Genomic DNA, 25902 nt, shown 5'->3' on the forward strand with positions numbered 1-25902 from the left:
CCTATTTTTATTTCCAGAAAAATATATTTATAATGTGAATAATGAATATAATTATGTATATTATATAATAGGTGATTTAAAAATGAAACTTCCATATTCCAATACTCCCAAAAAAATACATTTTTTTTCTTCCAAAAATCGAATTTCCAATTTTTCTGAATTTATTTGGAATAAAATCATAATTACTTTCACTTTCAATAATAATAATTAAAAAAAAAAAAAAAAAAAGTGGAATATTTCAAAAAAAAAAAAAAAAAACAAATGAAACTGTTTGGGAAGCTGTGATTGGGTCAAATTACGCTACTCGTCTTTGCCAGTTAGGACATATTCAAAATCATCAATTCAATCAAAACATTCATAAATGGAAAAACAAATTTAATAATTTCAAAATCCAAACCAATCTCTCTCTCTCTCATCCCTCCAATTGGGTTTCTTTCAAGATTCTTCGATTTTTTCCAACTGTTTCTTTGAAACTTCTCTCTCTTTCTCTGCCGTTTTGCTCTTCTTTCTTTTTATCTTTTTAATTTAATTCTCTCTCTCTCCTACAAACAAGAAGGAAGAGGAGAGAGAAAGATGAATCCGAACTGGGAACTGAAAAATTGTTGTCAGCATGAACAAGTTGTGTTTCTTGCCACCATTGGCGTCTTCACTCTTGTTATTCTTGCTGTAAGTTTTTCCTTTTTTTCTTTTTTTGCCCCTTCTTGTTTTTTTTATTGCCCATTTGACCCTTTATTTCGTTTTACTTTTGTCTGTAGATTCATTGTTAGATTTATTTATTTATTTAATTTTTGCAATTTATGTACCTTCCCCTTTTCTTGAAATTCTTGAATTCTTGAAATTATTTGATTCGTTTAGGTGGGCCTTTTTTTAATTTCTGAAAGAATCACTAGTGGCATCGAAAAAGTCGTGAAAATGGAGTAGTTCTTGAAATCGAGAGTAGCGATATTAAGCCGGTTATTTAAAGTCTATGTTCAGAAGTATGTGGACTGATTTACGAGTAGTAGTTTATCGTATCGTTGTGAATTTGATTAGCCGATTCTCATAGATACAAAGCTCGTGAATTTCGTTCGAGATCAAACTTGCGCTACACGCGTAATAGTTAATCATATCGTAACCAAAAAAAAAAAAAAAATCGATCTGCGTTCGCTAGTTCTCATGATATTCGATACTAACAAATACGATAGGGTAGAGTACAACGACGATCACTTCCGTAAAAAGTGTCGTAATTGTTCGACATTTGGCTAAATTAGCGTAACATCAACCAATTTATCGAGCGAAGTCCCATTAAGGTCGTCTTGCCTTAGATGGATTTTTCTTGGGATGTATTTTATTTATGCTTTTCTTTATTTCCCGTATTTCGTGCAAATATTTCACGACATTAGTCCATGATTTTTTTCCCGTCTCGTTTTTTTTTCGTGTAATAATGACAGCTCTGGAGGACGTTTCTGCTAACACCTTTTAAGCTGATCACCGTATTTCTTCACGAAGCAAGCCATGCGATTGCTTGTAAGCTTACATGTGGCGAGGTATGCTTCAAGAAACAACTATTTTATTCTCTTTACGAACTATATAATGGTTTACATTGACTTTTGCTTTACTGCATCGATATTTTTTTATTGTAAGATTCCTATAATTTTGGGATGTAGATTAGAATCGAATCTATCGAATAATACGAGTATTTAAACTGAAATCGGACTTTTTGACGTTCGACATTTTGTACCAAGATATAATTATGACAAATAAGCCGTTCGTAATCTAAAAGAATATGAAGAATCTGGTTAGCGCGATCTTTTCGAAAGCCTTTCTAAATAGTAAAAAACTCGGTGTTTGTCACAAACACCTTCTAATGAAATCGAAGCTCTTAAAACAGAAACGAAATCTTCTAAATCTTGCAAGTGTCTGAATAGTTCTAGATTGTATAACTTTCTTTATCAATATTTATTTATTTTTGAATAATTCTTTTTTACGTGCAGGTAGAAGGGATCGAGGTTCATGCAAATGAAGGCGGAGTCACTCGTACACGTGGCGGTATATACTGGTTGATCTTGCCAGCTGGATGTAATAACTACACTTCTCTTGTCCACATCATTATTCACTTCCGATTCCTTAAAACAAAAATTACAAGTCGCTTATTTTTTATTTTTATTTTTTTAAATTTCGTTTTATATTTATAGATCTCGGTTCGTCATTTTGGGGCATGGTTCTGATACTTGCATCGACAAATCTTCTCGCTGCTAAAATTGCTTCTGGTTGTCTTATCCTTTCGCTTCTTATTGTTCTCTTCATCGCCAAAAACGTAAGTATCTTAAAAAAACGGGGATGCAAATTAAATATTAATATTAATATTTCTTTGAATTTGACTATATTTGTTAAGATTTTATATATCTTAATTATTTCTTTGATTTCTTCAACAGTGGACTCTCCGAGGACTTTGTATCGGTAAGTTACTTCACCGACAAGCCTACGTGGCATGATTCTGAGAAATCGAGGTTACTAATTAATCCTTGAATTAATGTAATTTTCCAGGATTTATCGTTTTTATAGCTCTTGTTTGGGTGTTGCAAGAAATGACTAAAGTTCGTATACTTCGCTACATTATTCTATTCATCGGTACGCAACTCATTTTTTTATATATTTTTTTAATTATTATTCTTTAATTCTTCTCATTATTTTATATTTTTATGTTGCTTAATGTGTCTTCCTTTTTTTTTTCTGCAGGTGTAATGAATAGTTTGTTTTCAGTCTACGGTACAAACTCCACCTTCGTGTTTTAGTAAAATTAAAATACCGTATATCAGAATGAAAATATAATTATATGTTACGAATCACGGTGCAGATATATATGACGATTTGATATCCCGAAGAGTTAACTCGAGCGATGCAGAGAAGTTTGCCGAACTTTGCCCCTGCCCTTGTAATGGACTTGCATGGGGAGTTATCTGGTACGTTTTTTTGTCGAAAATAGTACGAAATGTATAATATTTGTATATGATTTTACGAAGAATTTTTTTTTAATAATCTTCGAATTAATATTTTTCGGCAGGGGAATGATATCTTTCGTATTTCTTTGTGGATCAATATATCTTGGACTTGTCATCTTGTCTTGAGGTACCTTTATATTGCAGTATTTTTTTTATTTTTATTTATTTTTAATTTCCTGTGAATTGTTCATATTTTTCTGTAGACTTATTCAGTACTTATTTATTTTTATTTTTTTATTTATTAAATCAGGGTTGAATGTGTCAAGACTCAAGACTGTGAGATAGCAATATTTTCTTCAATTGTTTCCATTTATTTTGTTATTTAGATAGTTTTTCATGTAAATACACTTTATTTATTTATACACACAAAATTCATTTTTTCACCTTTAAATGGATTTTGATCTATTAATGATTGAAAATTTTAATTGTTTTTTTTAACAATGTATTTAGACTACAAAACTTATAGGGTAAATTATGAGGAACAAAAACCCGAACTTATGCTAAATTCCGAAGAACAGACCTGTGTGTAATTACCAAAATCCTTCCGATGTTTGTTTCCGTCTTACACCAACCTCTTACGGTGTGATTTTTTAAAGAATCTTTTTTCTTTCACGGATATTCCCAAAAAATGTTCATTCTACCCCTAAAAGTGTTGCAGTGTCACAACACTTCTTGGATTGCTATTATGAACCATGATAGCATACATAGGCAAGTTTTTTAAACATCTGTGACTCTACCTTCAATATGCTCCGCTTCTACAGGGTGGAATCGACATTTTTCATGGAATATTTCACTTGACTACAAAAAATCCGTGAAAAATTACACTATGTAAGGGGGGTCGGTGCAAGTCGAAAACAAACGTCAGGATGATTTTGGTAATTACGGACAAGCGGATGCGTTTTTTTTGTAATTTAATCTAAGTTGAGGAGGGTTTTCGTAATTTATCCAAACTTATACTACTATAAAAATGAATTACAGAACTTGGCCTAAGAAATACTTGTGGAACTATAAAATGACAAAACAAATTAGACTACAAAACAATGAAATAATCTATAATAAAAATGTAGAAAAATGATTAAATTAATTTTAAAAAAAAAATCTTACAGATAATGGAATCTCATGTTGATTGGATGGATCCAATCAGTTTTGCTTTAAAATCAGTTGGTGGGAAACCTTTGGACCAATCAAGTTAATATCCATCCCTTAAGTTTGGACTGATTTCATATTTGACTCCTATGTTTGCGAAAAATATATTTGGTTCATAATATTTCAAAACTTCAACACTTTTAGTCATTTCCGTCAATTTTCCGTTAGTACTAACGGAATCGAGCGTATGCCCATCATTGCCTTAACTAACAAAGTATTATTTTAAATTTTACTAAAATAGTACAAATAATATTGTAATTATCTTAAATAAATCACCCCTTAAATAACAAAAAAAAATTATTTTACAAAATAAATCTTATTTTGAGGCTTTCTAAAACGAAAAAAAGAAATATAAATGAATGGAGTAGCTTGTAAGTTGTAAGTCTCTAAAAAGACTATAAGAAAATGTGGATGAGACTGTTTATCTCTTCCACCATGGCGCATGGCTCATAGCTCATATTATATTTTTTTATATATATTGTTTTTCGAAAGTGTTTGGAAAATAAAAGCATAATGCATAAATTTAATAATATGATAAGACTCCTTAATAAGACGATATAAAAATAATAATAGTTAAAACATTAGTAAATATAATTTTTTTTGGAAAAAAAGTAATACCCTAAAGCATAGTTTGGTTGGTAAGACTTGTCTTAATTAATTAAATAATTCAAGTTTATTGGATGTTAGTGTTAGTTCCAATAACTGTTCGGGCCGATAAGTAATTGTTGAAAAATAATAATTCTAATCTTGAGTTATTGACTAGTTCGGATGCTATTAAATTTTAAATTAGGATCAAGTAGTGTCTTTTAATATTAATTTAGTCCTAATAAATTTGATTTAGATCTAGAATTGGGGTCCTGAAATCGAGATATGGACCCAAAAAAAACTGTCAAAACCCCCCGCAAAAATTACTCCTCCCCCAACTGCCATACTTCACCACCGACGCCGTCACCGTTGCCCCCAAAACCCCATTAACGCCGCCACCATTCTTGACGATTCTTCCCCACCAAATGTAACCACAACGCCAATAAATGCTGTAGATAAAACCTTTTTTTTTTTTTTTTAAAACAAAGAAATCCGGTGCCTTCAAAAAGGCCACATGGGCCTGAAAATCTCCCTCTCTTTCCCTCTCCTCCTGTTGCTATTCCTACGGTTCCGTCAAGTTCGAACCCCTCGCTCCGACTACTAGAAGAAGAAGAAGCCGCCTCGTCATTGTCGTTTCCATGGGCGGCGTTCCGGGAATTGTTAGACTCAGGTGCTCGGTGATGAGGTACGAGTGGGGTAAGCTCGGGGAGGAATCCGGTGTGGCGCGGCTGTACGCTAAGAACAACGGAGACGAGATCGACGGCGGTGGACCATACGCCGAGTTCTGGATGGGGACTCACGAGTCAGGCCCCTCGTACGCGGTGGAAGCGGGTGGTGGCTCGGAGATAAGCCTGAAGGATTGGATTCAGCAAAACCCTAGTGTTCTTGGTGATAAGGTTTTGCACAAGTGGGGCCCACATCTCCCATTCCTCTTCAAGGTAAAAAACTCTTGCCCAAATTTTGGGTTTTTCAATGATGTTATTGCAATGTCTGTATGTGTGTGTGTTTCTACCTTAGTTTGAAGAATCAAGATCCATATGTGTGTGTGTGTGTGTGTGTGGTAGTTTCAAATTTAGTTTTCTGGTTTCTACCTTAATTTGAAGAATCAAGATCCATATGTGTGTGTGTTAGTTTCAAATTTTGTTTTCTGGTTTCTACCTTAATTAGAAGAATCAAGATCCAATTTTTATTTAACTGTGATTGACTTTTGTATATATATCTGTCTATATAATGAAAATCTGAAGCATTTTGTTTGTGTTTGTTAGGTACTTTCAGTAGCAAAAGCACTGTCGATACAGGCCCATCCCGATAAAGATTTGGCCGCAATTCTACATAGGCAACATCCGGGAGTTTACAAGGACGATAATCACAAACCCGAGATGGCTTTGGCACTCACCGAATTCGAGGCGTTGTGTGGTTTTATCGGTCTTGAGGTAGCTTTTCTTACAATTTATAAATCATCGGTTTAAGGAACATGCAAAAAAATGCAACATAACTATGGTTTAGTCTGTTCAAAGTTTGGTGGAACTAGAGTTAAAAGTGAATGCTCGAGCGGTGAGCTTTTCCCAGTATTCACGCAATGTGGTTACGGTTATTTGGACACTTTCGGAAAAAAAAATTAGTATTTCAAGATTCCTTTTTGGGAGAGACTACAGATTTGCTTAGTCGGGCGGTGGGCGTTAGTTGTGACAACCTTTTTAAAATGTCTGTATCTACATAATTTTCTCCGCCTAACGCAATTATTTTGCGGACAACGTTTCGTGGCGTTCAATGACGACAGCAGAATAAATTGAGTCATAATAATGACAACTCTTCACGAGATGTAAACTTTGATGAAATATTCTCGGTTTTTTTTTAGAATGTATCAGCGGACTTAAGTTGATTGAACAAAGCTAAATAATTCAATGTGTTACTTATAGACCGTTTCTCTCGTTTTTTTTAAGGAATTTAAAAATGTTCTTCGACACGTACCCGAGATCGTTGAAGTAGTTGGTACTTCGTATGCCGATCAAATATTACACATAAGTGACAAAGAAGGGGAAATGAAACTGAAAGAGGTTTTACGGTCGTTATTTACTAAACTCATGTCAGCTAGCAAGGCTGTAATAACCGAAGTCGTCGTCAAGTTGATAACTCGACTGAACATCAAACACGAGGTATTTTATAATAAAGACAATTTTTTTTTTATTATTGATTTTTTTTGTTTTTTGTGTGTGTAAAGATTGCATTTTTACGGATTCTTGATAGGCGAGGCAGCTGACAGAGAAGGAAGAGCTCGTTTTGATGCTCGAAAAGCAATATCCAGGAGATGTCGGTGTGATAGCATCTTTTTTATTAAATTACGTTAAACTTAAATCCGGCGAAGCACTGTACATAGGTGCGAACGAACCTCATGCGTATATACACGGTGAATGTGTCGAGTGCATGGCAACATCGGACAACGTTGTACGAGCTGGACTTACTCCGAAAACCCTCGATGTACAAACTCTCTGTTCGATGCTCACATACAAACAGGTGATCGATCACATGATAAAATTATCAGTTATTTAGTCATGATTAATTAAATAATTAGACCCTTACTTGGATGTTTGGTTAGTCCGATAACTTTTCGGGTCAGCCCGTATTTTTTTTGGGAAAAATGGAATCTTTAGCTAATCGGGAGACTTTTTTTTTTCGTCCAATTATACAATTGGGTTTTCGTAAGATTGTTTTTAATCTAATCTTAGGAAACAAATGAGGCCTTATTTGATTCGTACTAGCTTGATGATTTTGGACCTCTTCTTGGTAAACTAAATATAATTTATTATTATATTTATATTTATTTCAGGGTTTTCCGGAGATTCTTCGTGGGATTCCTTCAAATCCATATACGGTTAAATACCTCCCTCCGTTTGATGAGTTTGAGGTTGATCGGTGTATTCTTCCTCAAGAAACGTCAACGGTTTTTCCTGCGGTAAACGGCCCTTCCGTTTTTGTTGTTGTTTCCGGAGAGGGAGAAATGGGGCCCGCATTTACCGAAGAGTTAGTTGGTGAAGGTGATGTGCTATTTATACCCGCAGACACTGAGATAACCGTAAAAACTAGTTCGGGTTTGAATTTGTATCGAGCGGGGATTAGCAGCAATTTTCTCGAGGAATCAAAGTAATTTGTTTTTTTTAATTCTTTTATTTTACCATTTTGCCCTCTGTATTTTGCCTACCTTTTCGGTGTAACATTAGTAAGTCAGATGTGTATTATATGTACCAGTAGCAGTTGTTGTACACAGATCGAATGTAGAAATGATCATCAAATAAACGGAACACATTATCGACAATTGGGAAAATAGTTGCTGGAATAATCGACAAATTATCGAACTTTCAAAGTTGTACTTGTGCACCATCAGGTAAAACATCAGCCGAATTCTCTGTTTCTGTTGTCGAAAAAACGTCTGAGAATTGTCGAGAAAATTCATGCGCAGCCAATGTGGGAGGTGTAAACAGGACAGGCTTCGGTGGAATTTGTATGGATTGCAGACTTCCTTCTAACATTTCAACAACCTTAGACATCGATGGCCTATTCGATGGTGTTGTCTGAATGCACCAAAATCCGACCAAAATCATTTTCCTTGCCGTTTCTTCTTCTTTTTCTTCTTCAATTACGAGATCGCCTAATTTTACGGTAAAATCGATAGCATGCTCGTAGATCCTGTCTGGAAAATAATTCTCACTCGATTGTATTGTTTCAGTTTCATCTAGTTTTCTCTCTCCAGCCATTTCGAGAACCATCATTCCGTAGCTATATACGTCGGACTTATAAGAAACTCCTCCAAAGTTTCTTGAAAATACTTCGGGAGCAATGTACCCGATAGTGCCTCGTGTCCCGAGCATCGATATTGCACTCTGCTTCTTCTTGCCTAGTTTAGCAAGCCCGAAATCAGATATTTTCGGACAGAAGTCATCGTCTAAAAGAATGTTCTGAGGCTTAATGTCGAAATGAACAATCCTAGTATTGCAACCCGTGTGCAGATATTCCAAACCTTTGGCAATTCCAACTGCAATCTTGTACAATTTGTCCAAATCTAACGTACAATCATTTTTTAAGAACTTGTCCAAAGATTTCTTCGGCATAAACTCGTAGACCAAAGCCCTCTTCTTTCGATCGTAACAGAACCCGAGAAGATTGACAATATTGACATGGGAAGTTCTGCTAATGCTAGCAACTTCATTGATGAATTCTTCTCCATTGCTATCAGTGTCGATCAAAACCTTGACAGCGACAAGTGATTTATCGGGTAACTCACCTTTGTAGACACTACCATATCCTCCTTGACCAAGCTTCTCATTGAAGGATTTGGTTATTTTCTTGATTTCGGAATATTTGTATCTCTTGAGAGCGAGTGATCCGTGTTGGGGTAGAAACTTTTCTATATCTAACTGATCACTTGCGTGATTAAGGACTCCTTTTGACGAGTGCTGTCGTTTAACACAGCAAACTATTACGATAATGACTAATACGATTGTACTAGCGACACCAACTGCAACACCTGATATATAGATAGGAAGACATGTTACGTGATCCGACAATATAAAATTAATACAACAAAACAATAATTAGGGGCACAACATAAAACCTCTTGTCTTAGGGAAAACATGCACCAAATCCTCTCTTTTTTTAATTGCGTAAATATTCATTTTTCTTTCCATGAAATCCCTATCTGTTAATAGTTAACGTTGTTAACACAATAATATTGCTATATTAATTTCTAGCATTGTAATATTAAGTATTAACACAACAAAAGTTATTATTATTGTTTATTTTTATATAGAATAATATTAATATGTTGACCGTTCAACAAAGGAAAACATAATAAAAAGCCAAAAGAATTGATATTGACGTGGTTGACAGTAATATTACTATAACAACAGTAATATTACCGTCAATGTTAAACTATGGTTCTAATATGTTATTAATGACACTTAATCCACTGGAGTAATGTGCATGTGTCTTGCGCATGCTCATGGTCACATGAGGAGCACATGCAGAAGGTAGGTAGAGTTGTTTCTTGGAGGGAAAGGCTGAGCTCCTATTGGCTGACATATGAGGAAAGGCACATGGGATCATGTGCGTCTGTTTTCTATATAAGGCAACCTATCTGCAGAGCTGGAAATCAACGTGAGCAACATTAGAGAGAGAATACTACACAGGGAAACACGAGAGAGAAAGGGAGAGAAACCATTGTATTTTGGGTTAGGGTTTCTGCCATATATGAGCTAGGTTTAGAGCTTGTGATCTGATCTTTGTACTGTGTATGTGTAGTTGTGTTATCTCTTGGATATAGTGGATTGGAGTGTGCTGCTCCCGGGGATGTAGAACTCACATCGAGTTCAAACCTCATAAATTGCTTGCGTTCATCTTTCATTTTATCTTGCATTGTGTGTGTGTGTGTGTGTGTGTGTGTGTGTGTGTGTGTGTGTGTGTGTGTGTGTGTGTGTGTGTGTGTGTGAACTGAGTGCATTAGTGTGTGTGAACTTTGATCTGCAAATTCTTACTATTATCACCTTAGATTCATAACAAGTGGTGCAGTGAGCGTAGATCGATTGCAGGTGATGGGTTAATTTGAATTAGCAAAGGAAAAATCAGATCCACACCTTCTACACAATTAGCGATTCAGATCTGCAGAAGATGAGTTCTTCTAAGTTTGAATTCGAAAAATTCAATGGTGAAAATGATTTCACACTCTGGAGAATAAAGATGAAGGCATTAATGGTCCATCAAGGTACTTCTATTGCTTTAGATCCTAAATCCTTAGCTGCCATTGAAGATCAAAAGGTAATACCAGAAATACTGTCAAAGGCTCACAGTGCTCAGATTCTGAGCCTTGGAGATGAAGTGTTAAGGCAGGTTTCAGAGGAAACCACTGCTCTTTCCATTTGGGAAAAACTTGAGTCAATCTATATGAAGAAAACTCTGACAAATAGATTGTACTTGAAGAAGAAGCTGTACACACTTCACATGGAGGAAGTCACTGAAGTCAGAAAGTACTTGGATGAGTACAACAGGATAATCCTTGATCCGCATGCAGTAAGGATTAAAATTGAAGAAGAGGATCAAGCTATTATCCTCTTCAATTCACTACCAAAGACATATCAGCATATAGTAGATACAATATTATATAGACGGAAACACTCACTATGACAGAGGTCAAGTCAGTGCTAAACTCAAAGGAGCTTCAGAAGAAACAAGGAATGGGCTTTAATGTAAATGGTGATGGACTTACTGTGAGAGGAAGAACAAAGAAGAAAGACCAAAAAAAAAGGAAGAGGAAAATCTAGATCTAAATCTAGACAACCAAACAAAGATACCAGAAGATGCTACAAGTGTAAAAATGAAGGCCACATTAAGAGATTTTGTCCAGAAAGGACTCAGAAGAAGGTGGATTTCAATTATGGTGATAAAGGAGATATATTTGTAGTCTCTGATGGTTATGAATCAACTGATGTGCTGACTGCGACATATGTTGAAGAGGGAGATGTTTTAGTCACATCATACCCAAATTGAGGTGGAGAATGGGTACTTGATTCTGGGTGCTCATTACTCCAAACAAGGAATGGTTTCAAGATCTCAAGGAATCAAAGAAGGGAATGGTACTTTTTTGAGACAACAAAGCTTGCAAGATTGTAGGAATTGGAGCTGTCAACTTGCAACTATCTTCTGGACAGAAGAAACTTGTAAATGGAATGAGGTATGTTCATGCCTTGAAAAGAAACCTAATCTCTATTGGTATGTTAGATAGAGCTGGCTATGAGATGAGAGCTAAGAATGGAGTGATGAAAATCCTAAAAGGATCCATGATATTGATAAATGGATTGTTGAGAAATGGCATTTACTTTCTAGATGGTTCCATAGCAGCTAATTCAGATGTTGTAGTTTTGGGAGATACCAGTTTATGGCATAGAAGACTTGCTCACATGAGTGAGACAGGGATGCAAGAGCTAGTAAGGCAGAAGCTACTTGATGGAAGCAAGATTAAAGAACTAAAATTTTGTGAAAAGGGAAAAATAGAAAGAGTGAAGTTCAGTCAAGTTGTTCATGCAACTCAAAATAATCTTGAATACATTCACTCTGACTTGTGAGGACCTGCAAGGGCTGAAAGAATGGGAGGTTGCAGATATTTCATGTCACTTATTGATGACAAATCCAGGAACGCCTGGATTTATATTTTGAACACAAAATATGAGGCATTCTCAGTATTCAAGACATGGAAAAAAAAGTAGAAACACAAACTAGTTTGAAGATAAAGCACTTAAGAACTGATAATAATTTGTTTGTGTCAGAAATGTTCAATAAATTTTGTAGGGAAGCTGGTATTACCTGACACAAAACAGTAAGGACTACTCCTTAACAAAATGGTCTTGCAGAGAGAATGAACATGACTATACTTGCGAAACTGAGATGCATGTTACTGAGTTCAGGTTGTTCTAAAAAATTATGGGGAGAGACAGCCACAACAACATGCTATCTCATAAATAGAAGTACATCCTCTGCCTTGAAATTCAAAACTCCTCAAGAGATTTGGACCAGTCAACCTCCCACATATGATCACTTAAGGGTTTTTGGATATGCAGCCTATGCTCATATCAGGCAGGATAAGTTGGAAGCTAGAGCACTTAAGTGCATTTTTTAGGCTATCTATAAGGAGTATAAGGCTATAAATTGTGGTGCATAGAGCAATGGAATCAAAAGTGTTTAATTAGAAGAGATGTCACTTTTAATGAAGATCAAATTCCTTTGTTACTGGAGTCTTCATGTTCTGACATTACTGTGTCAAGAGAAGCTCAAATTGAGGTGGAGTTTGTTGATCCTGCTCCAATGTCAGAAAATGAAGATTTAGAAGATGAAACTCAACCTATTGTAGAGACATTGGAAGAAGCAACTAAAGCTGAGAACCTTAAATATTATCAGTTAGCAAGAGATATAGTTAGAAGGGAAAAGAAGGTGACTAATAGGTATGGATATGCAGACATCATTGCATATGCTCTTGCTGTTACAAATGAAGCAAGCAAGAGTGAACCTGTAAGCTACAAAGAAGCTACTGAAAATGTTGAGAATATGAACGGGTTGAAGGCTATGGAAGAGGAAATGTTATCTCTCAAGAAGAATAACACTTGGGTACTGGTGAAAAAGCCAAAGAATCAAAAGCTTGTTAGTTGTAACTGGATTTACAAGCTGAAATCTGGAATACTTGGTGTTGAAAAGCCAAGGTACAAGGCTAGGCTTGTTGTAAAAGGCTTCACACAGAGAGAAGGTATAGATTTCAATGAGATTTTCTCACCAGTGGTAAAGCGAACCTCTATTGGAATAGTATTATCTCTTGTAGCACAGTTTGACCTTGAGCTTGAGCAAATGGATGTTACCACTGCATTTCTTCATGGAGAGTTGGAAGAGACTATATATATGAAGCAACCTGAGGGTTTTCATAATGGAGATGAAGACATGGTGTGCTTGTTACAGAAGTATGTGTATGGATGAAGCAATCCCCAAGATAGTGGTATAAAAGGTTTGATCTGTTCATGGTGTCCATAAATTTTGAGAAGGGTAGCTATGACAGTTGTATTTATCAGAATGGATCAAAAGGTGATGACCAAATTCTTCTCCTTTTATATATTGATGATATGTTGATCATTGGAAAAACATGCTCAAGAGATCGACAACCTTAAGATAAAACTTAAGAGGGAATTTGAAATGAAGGACATGGGAAGTACAAGTAGAATACTTGGCATTGATATTATTAGAAATAGAAAGAATGGTCACTTATTTCTATCTCAGAAACAATATTTAGAAAAGGTTCTTTCTAAGTATGGTTTGCTTGATTCCAAGCTAGTTGGAACTCCATTACCTGCCCACTTCAAGTTAAGCCAAAGTCAAAAACCAAAATCTTCTAAAGAAGAATTGTATATGCAAAATATACATTATGCCAATGTAATTGGAAGTGTTATGTACTGTATGGTGACAACAAGACCTGACCTTGCTTATGGTTTGAGCATATTGAGCAGGTTTATGGCAGAACCTGGAAAGACACATTGGGATACACTAAAGAGCTTACTGAAGTATTTAAAAGGACATGTTGCTTGGGAATCTTGTATAGGAGATCAAATAGGATAAATGAGATTGCAGTTCAAGGTTTTGTAGATTCAGACTATGCTGGTTGTTTGGATACTAGGAAGTCTTTGTCTGGTTATATTTACACGGTTCATGGAGGAGCTATTAGTTGGAAATCTTGTCTGCAAAAGTTGGTTGCTCTTTCCACCATAGAAGCAGAATACATGGTTGCTACTGAGGCAGTGAAATAGGGGCTATGGTTAAAGGGATTCAAAGAGGAGTTGTCTGGAAAAGATGAGGATATCATTTTGCACTGTGAATTGTGATAGTTAGAGTGCTATATTTCTCATAAAAAATCCAATGTTTCATGAGTGATCAAAGCACATAGCTATCAAGTTTCATTTCATCAGGGAAGTTGTAGCTTCTGTTCAAATTAAGGTGGAAAGGATAGCTATTGAGGAGATTCCTGCATATGCTTTGACAAAAGCACTGCCAATTACTAAGTTTCAACATTGTTTGAACTTAGTGCAAGTTCAAGACTTGGATGAGGAGAACTAAATCAGGTGTTGATCCTGGTTGTATGCTCTTAAGAACATGGATGAGCAGTACAAGGTGTTGCAGATTGAACCAAGGTGGAGATTTGTTAAATTATGGTTCTAATCTGTTGTTAATGACACTTAATCCACTGGAGTAATGTGCATGTGTCTTGCACATGCGCATGGTCACGTGAGGAGCACATGTAGAAGGTAGGTGGAGCTAATTCTTGGTGGGATCATGTGCCTCCGTTTTCTATAAAAGGCAACCTATCTGGAGAGCTGAAAATCAACGTGAGCAACATTAGAGAGAGAATACCACACAAGGAAACACAAGAGAGAAAGGGAGAGAAACCATTGTATTTTGGGGGTTAGGGTTTCTGACATATCTGAGCTAGGTTTAGACCTCGTGATCTGATCTCTGTACTGTGCATGTGTAGTTGTGTTATCTCTGGATATAGTGGATTGGAGTGTGTTGCTCTCGGGATGTTAAAATCGAGTTCAAACCTCGTAAATTTATTAGTGATATAATATAGTGTTGTGAATCAGGATTATGCTAGTCGAGATTTGGTATGGAGTAATTAGAAGAAAAAAATGTTACAATATGTCATTAGGGTTTCTTAGGTTGCCTTAGCGTTTCTTTCTTTTATATATAAGATTAAAGAGATGGGCTTATTGACGAAAGAGATATAACCCATGAACCTAGAATAATAAAGATAGTTGATCACAAACTTATAGAAAAACCCATTAATTATAATTAAAGAAAATATGATTAATTTGAAAATCCATTACAATTTATATATGTACTTCTTTCTAATATTAAATTAATAAACTATAAATGTATTTGACTTTAAAAACATAACCAAATCACTCTATGTTATAAAAAAAAACTTTCATAAATTTTTTTCCTCTACAGTTAACGAAAAATAGAATTTCATGCAAAAAAAAGTGAAATATGAAGGATTTTTATGCAATAAAAAGAAAAACCCAATGAATTATAATTAAAGAAAATATGATTAATTTGAAAATCCATTACAATTTATATATGTACTTCTTTCTAATATTAAATTAATAAACTATAAATGTATTTAACTTTAAAAACATAACCAAATCACTCTATGTTATAAAAAAAAAACTTTCATAATTTTTTTTCCTCTACAGTTAACAAAAAATAGAATTTCATGCAAAGAAAAGTGAAATATGGAGGATTTTTATGCAATAAAAAGAACATAGGGGGTTCGATGTAGATTTTCCTTAACACATGGAGTTTTTATAAAAAATAGATACTACGTACACCTGTTTATCTACATCATGTAAGTGTTAGAGTAGATCTGCACATAATAACATATACGTCCATTTGTGTGTGTGTATGTGTGCGCTTATTGGGTGGAATTTTGACCCCAACTATGGTTAAACATTCACCTCATATAAATAACTTGGTGTAGTATCTAAGTCCAGGTAATTTTATGATATTTACCCTGAAAGTTAGAGGAGTAAAATGTTTCGACGGTTACCTATTGCGATCCCTATTGGAAAAGACCCCTCGCGCCCTCGCCCTTGAAATGATGGCCCTGGTGAAGTCGGCCCCGGGGAAGATGGCCCTGGTGAAGTCGGTCCCGGGGAAGACGGCTCGGGAGCAAATGTAGAAATGTTCGTGGGAATGGTTGCAGCACAGAAGGTGATGATGTAGTCGGCATCTCTACATGTGAAGATGCTATTGGAATCCTCAACGGCCAAGCTGTAAGCCAGGGGGCACGCGTCCTTGAAAAACTGCGAGTATTGTGTCCGCGCGCACGTCGAGCCTCTGCAACAGTGCACGGTGGTGTTGAACGCGTTGCACGCGCTGCGGCACGCGCCACCGTCGTCGTTCCTCAGCTCCGCGGGGCACATGCCTATCAGGTCCTCCACGGACGTGCACTGACCCCGCCCGCCGACTGCATCGACCCGCATGGGAACATTAAACCCTTCAACGAGGCTAACGTCGTAGAAGTCGCCGTTGCCGGAACCGGTGACGAACTCGGCCAGCGTGGCAATAGTGTCGCCCGTGTCACAGGGGCCGACGCCCGAGTCGTTGAAGTTGCAACCGGTTCTGCCCCAGAAACGACCAGACCAGCCATATGGGGTCGGAATGGCACGTGTGACGCCCGTACGGAGCTCGAGCTCGATTCCCGAGGTTATCAGATCCGGGTTGCCTTTAATTGCTGGCCAAATTGTATACGTACAATTGTTCACCAACCTAAACATTGCACCGCCGGCTGCTGCATCACATCATATCTTCCACACAATTAGGGGTGAAAGTCGGATGGATCGGATCGGAATTAGGCTTTTCAGAAAATTCCCAAAAAACTTCGGAAGTACAAAATCAATTCCTATTCCAATTCCAAAATTTTCGGAATCTAAAAATTCATTCTAATTCCAAAAGGCCCGGAAATTTCGGAATTTCGGAAAAAAATCAGAAATTACATAAGCTTAAAAATTTCAAAACTTAGCGTAAATTTTCTAAAAATGGTCATAATTTTCCAAAAATAAGAACGTCCACGTCGATAAAAGTAAAACTAATAACTACTAAATTTCAGTTCAAAAAATAAATAAAAATAAACACAACATAATATCTAATAGAACTTTCAACAACAATTCATTACGTCAAAATTCTAAAACAAAACTTATAGGTGTATTTTTCGGAAAAATAAGCATTATATAATATTTATTATTTATAGGTGTATTGTTCGGAAAAAATTCGGAACTAATTTCGGGAATCAGATTGGATCGAAAATCGGAAATTCCAAATTTATTTTATATAATTCCAATTCCTATCGAAAAAAATCTGTAAATTTCAGAAATCGGAATTTCGGAAGTCGGAATGAATAAAGTTGTTCAAAAATTGGAATTTCCATTCCAACTTGCACCCCTACACACAATATTATTATTTATTACAATAGAATAGATAAATTAATACTCAACAGATTAATAACCTCGTTCAATAATAATTTTTCTCAGTCCCAACTCAAGGACAACATGTTAAAAAATTATTTTGCTAAATCAATAGATTTTGGTTCGTCCCGATACTATTCATTTATAACGTTTTAACTGTAACTTATTTCATACGTATATGCAAATTAAACATCCCAATGATATAAAATTAAATCTCTCTAATTAATACAGATGAGACTGGTAAAGTTCTATTAATTTAGCGGAATATTATGTTATCGAATTAATAATTTAGTATATAATCACCGAATCTGAACAGAAAAAAATTATTCTTTAAGTGATATTACTAATTTATCAAGTATTAATTTAATATTTACCGTACATGTTAAACCATAAAAATTCACACATATAATTCATTGCAGTCAAGCTTAATTTCAATCGGTCGATATTGGTAAAAATTATGAAGGGTTGATTGACCAATAATTTATTACGTAATTTATTTAAGCATTAATATTTATTTAAAAAAGAATCACCCACTATTAATTATAAAATAAGTATTCATATTAACTTAAAGATAAAAATAAAGCTCGAGCTCGAAAAGCTGAGTTCGAGCTTTTTTCAAGTCGGCTGATCAAGCTCACGAGTCGACTCAAAGGGTAATTTTACCTTCGGATTCCGGACCTGCAGCAACAGTCTGCAGGCTAACAGTAGATTCGGAGCGCCGGTCATAAACGCACGTCCCGCCGACGCCACTGCAATTTGCCGCCAGCAATTGTCGGAACGAAAACCCGCCGGAAAGAGAATCCGGCGGAGCATTTAATTCGTTTTCGTCAATGCTCTGGCGACAGAAGAGAAGTGCCAAGAATATTGACACAAGAGCAGCTTGGATTAAGAGGAGAAGTTTATGGTTGGTTTTGGGATGCATTTTTCAGACAGCTTGTTTTGTTCACTCAGTCATAAATAACTGATAGCATTGTTTTCATATATGGTTGAGAAAAAAAGAAAGTATAAAATAAAGAATAAAATGTTATGGTGTATGCTTCCATCAAAGACTTGTTAAAGTTGACCCTTACTTAAAATAGCATTTTAAGGGTTGTGTTGTGTGGTATTTTTTTTTCGCCAAAGTTCCAAACCACGACTCGTCTATTGTCGCCAACTGGGATGCGTTAAGGGTTTTCTTTACTTGGACCATCTTTGTCACTGAAAATCTTGTTCCAAAAAAATTTCACCGGAGGCTGCGAAAATTAATGGACAATTTATCGCAACTTGTTATATATCATTCCCGACAACTACACTTCTTAATTTTTTTCCTTGTTTCGCGAAAATGTGCTTTGGTTCACGTGAGCAAGAGATAGGATTTATATGAGTTCGCATTAAAGTTTGGGTGTAAATGAATCGCGTTGAGTTGAACTAATTGTTGAAATTTGTTTGATTTTTTATCGAACTTGATTTGATAGGCAATCAGGTTGTGCTCGCAGTCGAGCTTTATCGAATAAAAAACAAATCAAAATCTACTAGCTAATGCAGTTAGAGCCAACTTGATAGCTTATCAACAAATATATGACCTATACCTTGGTTTGTTGTTTTAACAAACAAGTACTTTCACAATGTCTTTCGTACAATTTTTATCCCGTATGTCTTTTGCGTATTTTTATCATAGAAAAGGTATTTAGAGGCAAGAAATAAGGGATCACTATTTCAAATCCCAACTTTTGCTTACTTGATTACCAAAAAAATAAAAATTAAATAATTAATTGTAAATTACTTTAATACCCTTAATGAAAATTAAAATAAAAAAAATATTACAAATACTATTTTTCTTTCTTAAATACCAAATAATCAAAAACCCTAAAAAACCATTTCCCTCCTCACTCACAAACCCCTCACCTCCTCCACCTCCTTCTTCTCCCTCCCCCAAAAACTCTTCTAAAAAATCTCAAAACTAAAGAAATTAAAACCTCACAAAACTTATAAAATTGAGTTACAAGACAATAATATGGTAGTATATATGAAAGGAGAACACATTAAGGTAAGTATCGATGTCTTTTTTGAGCTTCGAAGTCGATTTTGAAGTTTTTTTTTTCAAACCCGCCGGCAATTTTCGACACATACAGGTCAATTTTCGACACCAACGTGTCGAAAAAATTAAAAAAAAAAAAAAAAAAAAAAAAAACAAATTTCGACACATACCTGTCGAAAATTCTCCCAATTCGACAGGTATGTGTCGAAAAACACTATTGGTAAAAAATTTTATTTTTTATTTTTTATTTTTTTTACCGATAGTATTTCTTCGACACATACCTGTCGAAATTGGGAGAATTTTCGACAGGTATGTGTCGAAATTTGTTTTTTTTTTTTCGACACGTTGGTGTCGAAAATTGACCAAAAAATCGACCTGTATGTGTCGAAAATTGCCGGCGGAGTAAAAAAAAAACTTCAAAATGGACTTCGAAGCTCAAAAAAGACATTGATACTTACCTTAATGGGTTCTCTTTCCATATATACTACCATATTATTGTCTTATAACTCCATTTTATAAGTTTTGTGAGGTTTTGATTTTTTGAATTTGGAGATGTTTTGGAGGATTTAAGAAGATGAAGAAGATAGGTTTAAGGGATTTGAGTTTGGGGAGAAGAAGAAAGGATTTGTTTTTCTTTTTTTCCTTGGTATTGAAGTGAGGAATAAAAAAATTATTTGTATAAATTGTATTATGGTTGATGAAGGGCATTTTTGTACTTTGCTAGCATTTTTTATTTATTTATGGTTTTAAACTAAGAAAAAGTTGTAAAAACTTCTATAAAAAATGGTTTTAAACTTGGAGGTATTGACGTGAGAAAAAATTGGGATTTATTTTAGTTGCCCCCAAGAAATAATTCACATTGTACATAATTAGAAAACAATTACCAAACAAAACATAATTATTCAAAATTCAAGATTAAAATACTACTTTTAGACCCTAACACTCAAACATTAGTTCAGAATAATAACCCATGCAGGATCCTCATCCAACCATTATCCACTGTAATAATTCAAAGACACAAGTAAACAATAACACAAATAACTGAATTTCGACACAATAAGGAACACATTAAACTAAGCCATAAAAGATTCAACAGTTGTAGCAAAAACGGAGAACAAGTCCCTTAAAAAGATATCCGAATTCTCTTGATCAAAACTTCAAAATAGCCCAAACTAAAAATGTATATCATATTTCAATTAAAGCAAAAGAAGAAATCACAAAACATTCGGTTTTTCAGGCCTCGGTTATTGGGAATTCAAAGACAACGTCTTTCCCGGAAAGCTTCCTGTAGACTCCAGAGAACGTCTCAAGCTTGTTCTCAGTGTCGTTCTTCGCCTTGGGATCCAAGAAGATCTACATAGACGCATAAATGAAAAGGATTTAGGATACTCAACACACAGATTTCGTTAAAAAAAAATTTAAAAGAAAACATATGTAATCAAATCAAGAAAATCCCACCTTCATAATCTTGGTTCCATCGAGTCTGTATCTGATACGTTTTCCAACAATCTCAGCGGGATACACAATATCCTCGAGCATAGCATCGTGCACAGCAGTTAGTGTGCGGGATCTCGGCCTCTGAACAGCGGAACCCTTCTTCGGTGGGTTCACAATCCTTCTTGTGGCGATCACAACAACTTCCTATAATTCCCCAAAAAAACGCAAACATTAGTAAAACAAATAACACATTAATACCGTCCTTTTTGAGGTTCATTTAACGTGACAAAACAGTATTTACCTTTCCACTGAACTTCTTCTCAAGCTCTCTTACGAGCCTGGAGTGAATCTTGCGGAAAGATTTCCTCAGTCGGTATGGAACGTGGATCACAACAGCTTTCTTGCTCCCGGAAACATCAATCTGCCTGCATACATTATACAGATAAAGATTATATAATCAACTCTCTAGCAAAGATGAAAGCGAATAGTCGAAAGTCGGAACACTTACAAAGCAGAGTTGATGTACAGGTCCTTCAAGTCGCTCTTGATTTCTTGGTTGGTGTTCTCCAAATCGAACAAGGCCTGCACACAAACAAAAAGTTCGTAACTTATAATTAAGTGCGCAATATATTAGTTCAGTAAGAATGTTAAAAGCATGAATACGAGGGAATTACCTGAGCGACATTCTCCTCGAACTCGGTGGGCTCAGCATCCTTGTCCTTGTGGATCTTTTGCGCGGCAGTATACATCTTGCAACTATACAAACAATAAATAATTACACAAAATTATACGAAATTCAACAAAATCATATCATATAGTTAACGAACAGAGCTTCTTTATCAAAAGGAACTTCATCTTCACCCAAATAAAAGATTGATGAAAAACCATAGAAATCCAAGTAAGCAAACACCCGAATATAGTTCGTTTTCCCCACAAGAACCAATCTTTTACATCAGCATGACTGAATCCTCTTTATGAGAGAATATACCAGGAATAATTAGGGCATCAAATAGCTAATTCATCAATTTTAACAATTAAGTTTCTAAATCGAAAAAACAAAATCAGAATCATCCGGCTAGGATCATTATAAACCAGCACATTGTGCTAAATAATACAAGATTCCATCTTGTATGAACAATTATTAGGGCACACCTACTTACACACTCCATAAACACAAAAGAAACATACATATAGTCTAACGAAATTAAAAATTATAGGATAAAAGTCACGTATTAAATTAATCTACCGACAAAAAACGCAGAAATGCAATTATGCAAACACCTGAATATAGTTAATTTTTACCCCACAAGAACCAATCTTTTTACCTCAACATGACTGAATCCTCTTTATGAGGGAATATACAAGGGAATAATTAGGGCACCAAATAATTAAATCATACAATTTATCCAACAAAGTTTCTAATTCGATAAATCAAATTCATAATCATTCGCTATTGATAAACATAAACCAGCACATTATGCTAATTAATACAAGATTAAATCTTGTATGAACAATTAACAGGGCACATCTAATTACACACTCCATAAACAAGCAACACAAAATACACATACATATAATCAATTAAAATCAATAATTATACGATAAAAGTCACGAATTAACTTAAGAAATCACTGATTTTTTTCAGACATTCAGAAACGAAAATTTAAATCGAAACGCAGTTTACAGCAATGGAGAACGGCGCCCATCAGCTTAGAAATGGTACCTGCGAGTAGAGAAATGAGAAGGCGGAGGAGGATCTGTACTCGCGCCGGCCACTCGCTGAGAACGAAAGATTAGAGAGAGGGAGAGAGAGAGTGAATTAGGTATGATGATGAATATAGGGTTTTAAAGTGTTGTATGAAAACCCTAGCTGACAACGGCTGGGATGAAGGCACTATTAAATGAAGAGATCTGGACCGTTCAAAATTTTATAAAGGGATAAATGGGTACCCGATTTCTGACCCGGACTATTTGATGGGTAGTGGATTCGGTATTGATTATCTGATTTTGGGTTGTCCATAGAAAAGGCCCATTCAACAAAATCATTATTTCTGTAATTTATTTTATTGGGTAAATTACAACCACCCTGAGGTATAGTTAATTTACGCAAAACCCATCTTGTTTGGATAATTATATATACACCCCTAAACTATGTTTTTTTTCTTACACCTTCACCCTTATAGTGTCAAATTCAACATTATCATCTAGATTTCGTGGTATGTGCTCTAGTTTGTACTCGTTTTGTGCAAAAAAATCAGTTTTTAATGCACCACAATTTGATATATACAAGCCAAAATACACAAATTATAATCATCTTGCTTCAAAATGTGGAGTTCGAATGGGATAAAACGGGTACAAAAGTGATAAATTATATATAATCTCGAAAATTCCACTAAATTTGAAGCCGCGAGGGTGGATGTGTAAGAAGTTTTGTAGTTGAGGGGGTGGCTGTAATTACCCAAACAAGAGGGGACTTTTCATAATTTGACCATACCTAAGAGGTGGTTGTAATTTACCCTATTTTATTTTTAAAATATAATAACTTTTCATACATTGGATGAACTTAAATACTTTATTAAATGTGTAAATTAAAAATTACTCCATCTGTTTCACAATAACTGTTTCTTTTTAAAATATTTTTGTTCCATATTATCTGTCACTTTAGATTTCCAATACTGCATTAAATGCATTTTTTCCTGTTTTAACCTATTAATTCAAATATAAGTATTAACTCTTTCTTATCACATTATTAAATAATCAAGGTTATTTTAGTCTTTCTAATATATTTTACCTAAAATCAAGACATACTTATTGAGCTTCTTAATCCATGTGCAAACCAAAAAACGACACTTAATAGGAAACGGAGGGAGTAATATTTATTCGTAGCATCTATTTTCTTATAGTTAATCATAAATGAAAAAAATGAATTTAAATGAAATTTGATGTTACAATTAGGGCTGGGACTGGGTTGGGTCGGTCGATTACCAGCCTAAAACCGACTCATCCGTCAAACCATTTCAGCTCAAATTTGAAAACCGTTACCGACCCAACCTTTGTGGGTCGGTTGATGGTTGGCAACCGAATATTTGGTTCCGGAATGGGTCGGTTGATGGTTTATACCCGCCACCTAGTTCACTTAAGAAAAATTCAAATTTTGGAGTAAACATATCCATATTTTGTGTACTTATCAAAAAAAATATCCACATTTTGTGTAATGTCACGGCGCCATCATCATTTATCAGTTTAAAATAATTAATAACGTTTTAACGAAAAAATATAATTAGAAAATTCAAAGTAATTTCAAACATCCACAAGAGATTTAGTGAAGTTTTGCGGCTTTTTGTTAAAGGTTGGGCATAAAGAAACTCGTTGAAGATTTAAGTCAATTTTTTTTTTCTTTGTTGATTGTTTTAAAATTTAAAATATTAATAATTTTGATAATTTCAATAACTACTTAAAAAAACACGGCATTTATTTTATATTTTTAATAAAATTTTGATACTATAGTTGGATAACCGATAATTATCGGTCAACCAATTTTTGATAATATTAGAAACCATCAACCGAACCATTATAGATGGGTTGGTTGAAATTTTCGACCCGATCCAATGGGTCGGTTAAAAATTGATTATCCGTCTAAAAATATAGTCGGTAATGGATCGGTTGATGGATAAAAACCAACCCAGTCCCAGCCCTAGTTACAATAATACATCAACATATGTTGTCAAAAGCAATTACTGTAGAAATACTATATAATTTAAATATTTAATGAATGAATAATTTATTCCAATATTTAAAAAATTATACTATCGTAAGTATTTTATTTTATATATTTATCCACAATAGAAAAATGTATGTATATTTTTAAAATAAAAATAAGGTGTCATTTATTAAGAATTATTAAAAATTGATATTAAATTTGGCAATAAAATTATAATCTTATTTTGCTACTAACACCATTTGTGATGAAATAGGTTGATCGTTGCGATGACTAACACCGTTTGTAATAAGATACAGAATGTTGGCCATTAAAATGAGTAAGGTAATTGTATTTTTCAAAGTACGAAGAGTAAAGTTATGTTTGACAACATAAAACATTGAACACTAAATGTTAAATACATACTGAATGGTTAAATTTAACTGAATGCTCAACTCTTATATTTATTTGGTAATTGATAAAACTATTGCATTTGAATAATATAATTTTACTATATTAGCCATTATAATTATTAAGGGTAAATTACAAACACCCCCTGAGGTATGGTCAAATTACAATTGTTTGAATAATTACAACCACCCCCCTCAACTCATCAAATTTAGTGGAATCTTCGAGATTATATGGAATATTATCACTTTTGTACCCGTTTTGTCCCATTCAAACTCTACATTATGAAGAAAGATGATCACATTTCACGGAATCTAGATGACTATGTTGAATTTGGCACCATAAAGGCGGAGGTCTAAGAAAAAAATCATAGTTGAGGGGGTAGATGTAATTATCCAAACAAGAGGGGGGTTTTTGTAAGTTGACCATACCTCAGGGGTGTTTGTAATTTACCCTAATTATTAATCAATATCTAGATAGAATACTTAACTATGACTATTGTATTTATCATATTATATTTGTTTTTCATAACATTAATCTAAATTATATATTTCTGACATATAAAAGATAATATACCTTCAACATAATTCTAATCATGGGTAAATTACAAACACCCCCCTGAGGTATGGTCAAATTACAAAAACACCCCTCTTGTTTGGATAATTACAACCACCCCCTCAACTCCTCAAATTTAGTGAAATCTTCGAGATTATATGGAATATTATCACTTTTGTACCCGTTTTATCTCATTCAAGCGCTACATTATGAAGCAAGATGATCATAATATGTGATTTTTAGCTTGTATATATCTGTTTTTGGTGCATCGGAAACTGTATTTTTACACAAAATGAGTATAAACTAGAGCACATTTTACGGAATCCAGATGATTATGTTGAATTTGGCACCATAAGGGTGGAGGTGTAAGAAAAACTCATAGTTGAGGGGGGTAGATGTAATTATCCAAACAAGAGGGGTTTTTTTGTAATTTGACCATACCTCAGGGGGTATTTGTAATTTACCCTTCTAATCATTCACCATAAATAACTAATCAATAACAATTTTTTTTGTGGCCGCCCCAATTATTATTTT

General features: G+C 34.6%; 4 protein-coding genes across 4 annotated transcripts; 2 read left to right on the top strand and 2 right to left on the bottom strand.

The window, feature by feature from the left end:
- Positions 1-306: 306 nt before the first annotated feature.
- LOC105961286 (peptidase M50B-like protein) lies at positions 307-3372 on the top strand. Its single transcript, XM_088826889.1, has 10 exons — positions 307-666; positions 1431-1526; positions 1974-2058; positions 2175-2296; positions 2415-2439; positions 2527-2610; positions 2719-2748; positions 2837-2942; positions 3044-3108; positions 3232-3372. The coding sequence occupies exons 1-9, from the start codon at positions 574-576 to the stop codon at positions 3105-3107; spliced, it is 705 nt and encodes a 234-aa protein (XP_088683015.1). The 5' UTR covers positions 307-573; the 3' UTR covers position 3108; positions 3232-3372.
- Positions 3373-4892: 1520 nt separating this feature from the next.
- On the top strand, positions 4893-8065 carry LOC105961306 (mannose-6-phosphate isomerase 1). Its single transcript, XM_012985540.2, has 5 exons — positions 4893-5650; positions 5978-6145; positions 6656-6868; positions 6960-7226; positions 7540-8065. Exons 1-5 carry the CDS (start codon positions 5351-5353, stop codon positions 7855-7857), a joined length of 1266 nt encoding a protein of 421 aa, XP_012840994.2. The 5' UTR covers positions 4893-5350; the 3' UTR covers positions 7858-8065.
- Positions 7922-18260, bottom strand: LOC105961272 (PR5-like receptor kinase). Its single transcript, XM_088826330.1, has 3 exons — positions 17918-18260; positions 15838-16581; positions 7922-9234 (listed from the first exon to the last, which is right to left on the bottom strand). Exons 1-3 carry the CDS (start codon positions 18174-18176, stop codon positions 8069-8071), a joined length of 2169 nt encoding a protein of 722 aa, XP_088682456.1. The 5' UTR covers positions 18177-18260; the 3' UTR covers positions 7922-8068.
- A 2057-nt stretch (positions 18261-20317) lies between these two features.
- On the bottom strand, positions 20318-22580 carry LOC105961305 (small ribosomal subunit protein eS7). The gene is made up of 6 exons (XM_012985539.2): positions 22432-22580; positions 21383-21464; positions 21217-21290; positions 21010-21133; positions 20730-20912; positions 20318-20624 (listed from the first exon to the last, which is right to left on the bottom strand). Exons 2-6 carry the CDS (start codon positions 21455-21457, stop codon positions 20505-20507), a joined length of 576 nt encoding a protein of 191 aa, XP_012840993.1. The 5' UTR covers positions 21458-21464; positions 22432-22580; the 3' UTR covers positions 20318-20504.
- Between the last annotated feature and the right edge of the window lie 3322 nt (positions 22581-25902).

This window comes from Erythranthe guttata, chromosome 12, assembly GCF_056151865.1.
Source record: "Erythranthe guttata isolate IM_541 chromosome 12, IM_541, whole genome shotgun sequence".
Classification (NCBI taxonomy): Eukaryota; Viridiplantae; Streptophyta; class Magnoliopsida; order Lamiales; family Phrymaceae; genus Erythranthe; species Erythranthe guttata.

What these genes read in the sequence shown, in the direction of transcription:
- LOC105961305 (XM_012985539.2), bottom strand. Translation starts at nt 21,457, where the DNA reads ATGTATACTGCCGCGCAAAAGATCCACAAGGACAAGGATGCTGAGCCC. An exon ending in AGAAGAAGTTCAGTGGAAAG is followed by an intron (nt 20,913 to 21,009) that starts GTAAATACTGTT and finishes GGGGAATTATAG; the next exon opens with GAAGTTGTTGTGATCGCCAC. An exon ending in ATGGAACCAAGATTATGAAG is followed by an intron (nt 20,625 to 20,729) that starts GTGGGATTTTCT and finishes GCGTCTATGTAG; the next exon opens with ATCTTCTTGGATCCCAAGGC.
- LOC105961272 (XM_088826330.1), bottom strand. Translation starts at nt 18,176, where the DNA reads ATGCATCCCAAAACCAACCATAAACTTCTCCTCTTAATCCAAGCTGCT. An exon ending in TGCAGGTCCGGAATCCGAAG is followed by an intron (nt 16,582 to 17,917) that starts GTAAAATTACCC and finishes GATGTGATGCAG; the next exon opens with CAGCCGGCGGTGCAATGTTT. An exon ending in TCCAATAGGGATCGCAATAG is followed by an intron (nt 9,235 to 15,837) that starts GTAACCGTCGAA and finishes TCTATATATCAG; the next exon opens with GTGTTGCAGTTGGTGTCGCT.
- LOC105961286 (XM_088826889.1), top strand. Translation starts at nt 574, where the DNA reads ATGAATCCGAACTGGGAACTGAAAAATTGTTGTCAGCATGAACAAGTT. An exon ending in GTTGATCTTGCCAGCTGGAT is followed by an intron (nt 2,059 to 2,174) that starts GTAATAACTACA and finishes TTATATTTATAG; the next exon opens with ATCTCGGTTCGTCATTTTGG. An exon ending in CTACATTATTCTATTCATCG is followed by an intron (nt 2,611 to 2,718) that starts GTACGCAACTCA and finishes TTTTTTCTGCAG; the next exon opens with GTGTAATGAATAGTTTGTTT.
- LOC105961306 (XM_012985540.2), top strand. Translation starts at nt 5,351, where the DNA reads ATGGGCGGCGTTCCGGGAATTGTTAGACTCAGGTGCTCGGTGATGAGG. An exon ending in GTGGTTTTATCGGTCTTGAG is followed by an intron (nt 6,146 to 6,655) that starts GTAGCTTTTCTT and finishes GTTTTTTTTAAG; the next exon opens with GAATTTAAAAATGTTCTTCG. An exon ending in CGATGCTCACATACAAACAG is followed by an intron (nt 7,227 to 7,539) that starts GTGATCGATCAC and finishes TATTTATTTCAG; the next exon opens with GGTTTTCCGGAGATTCTTCG.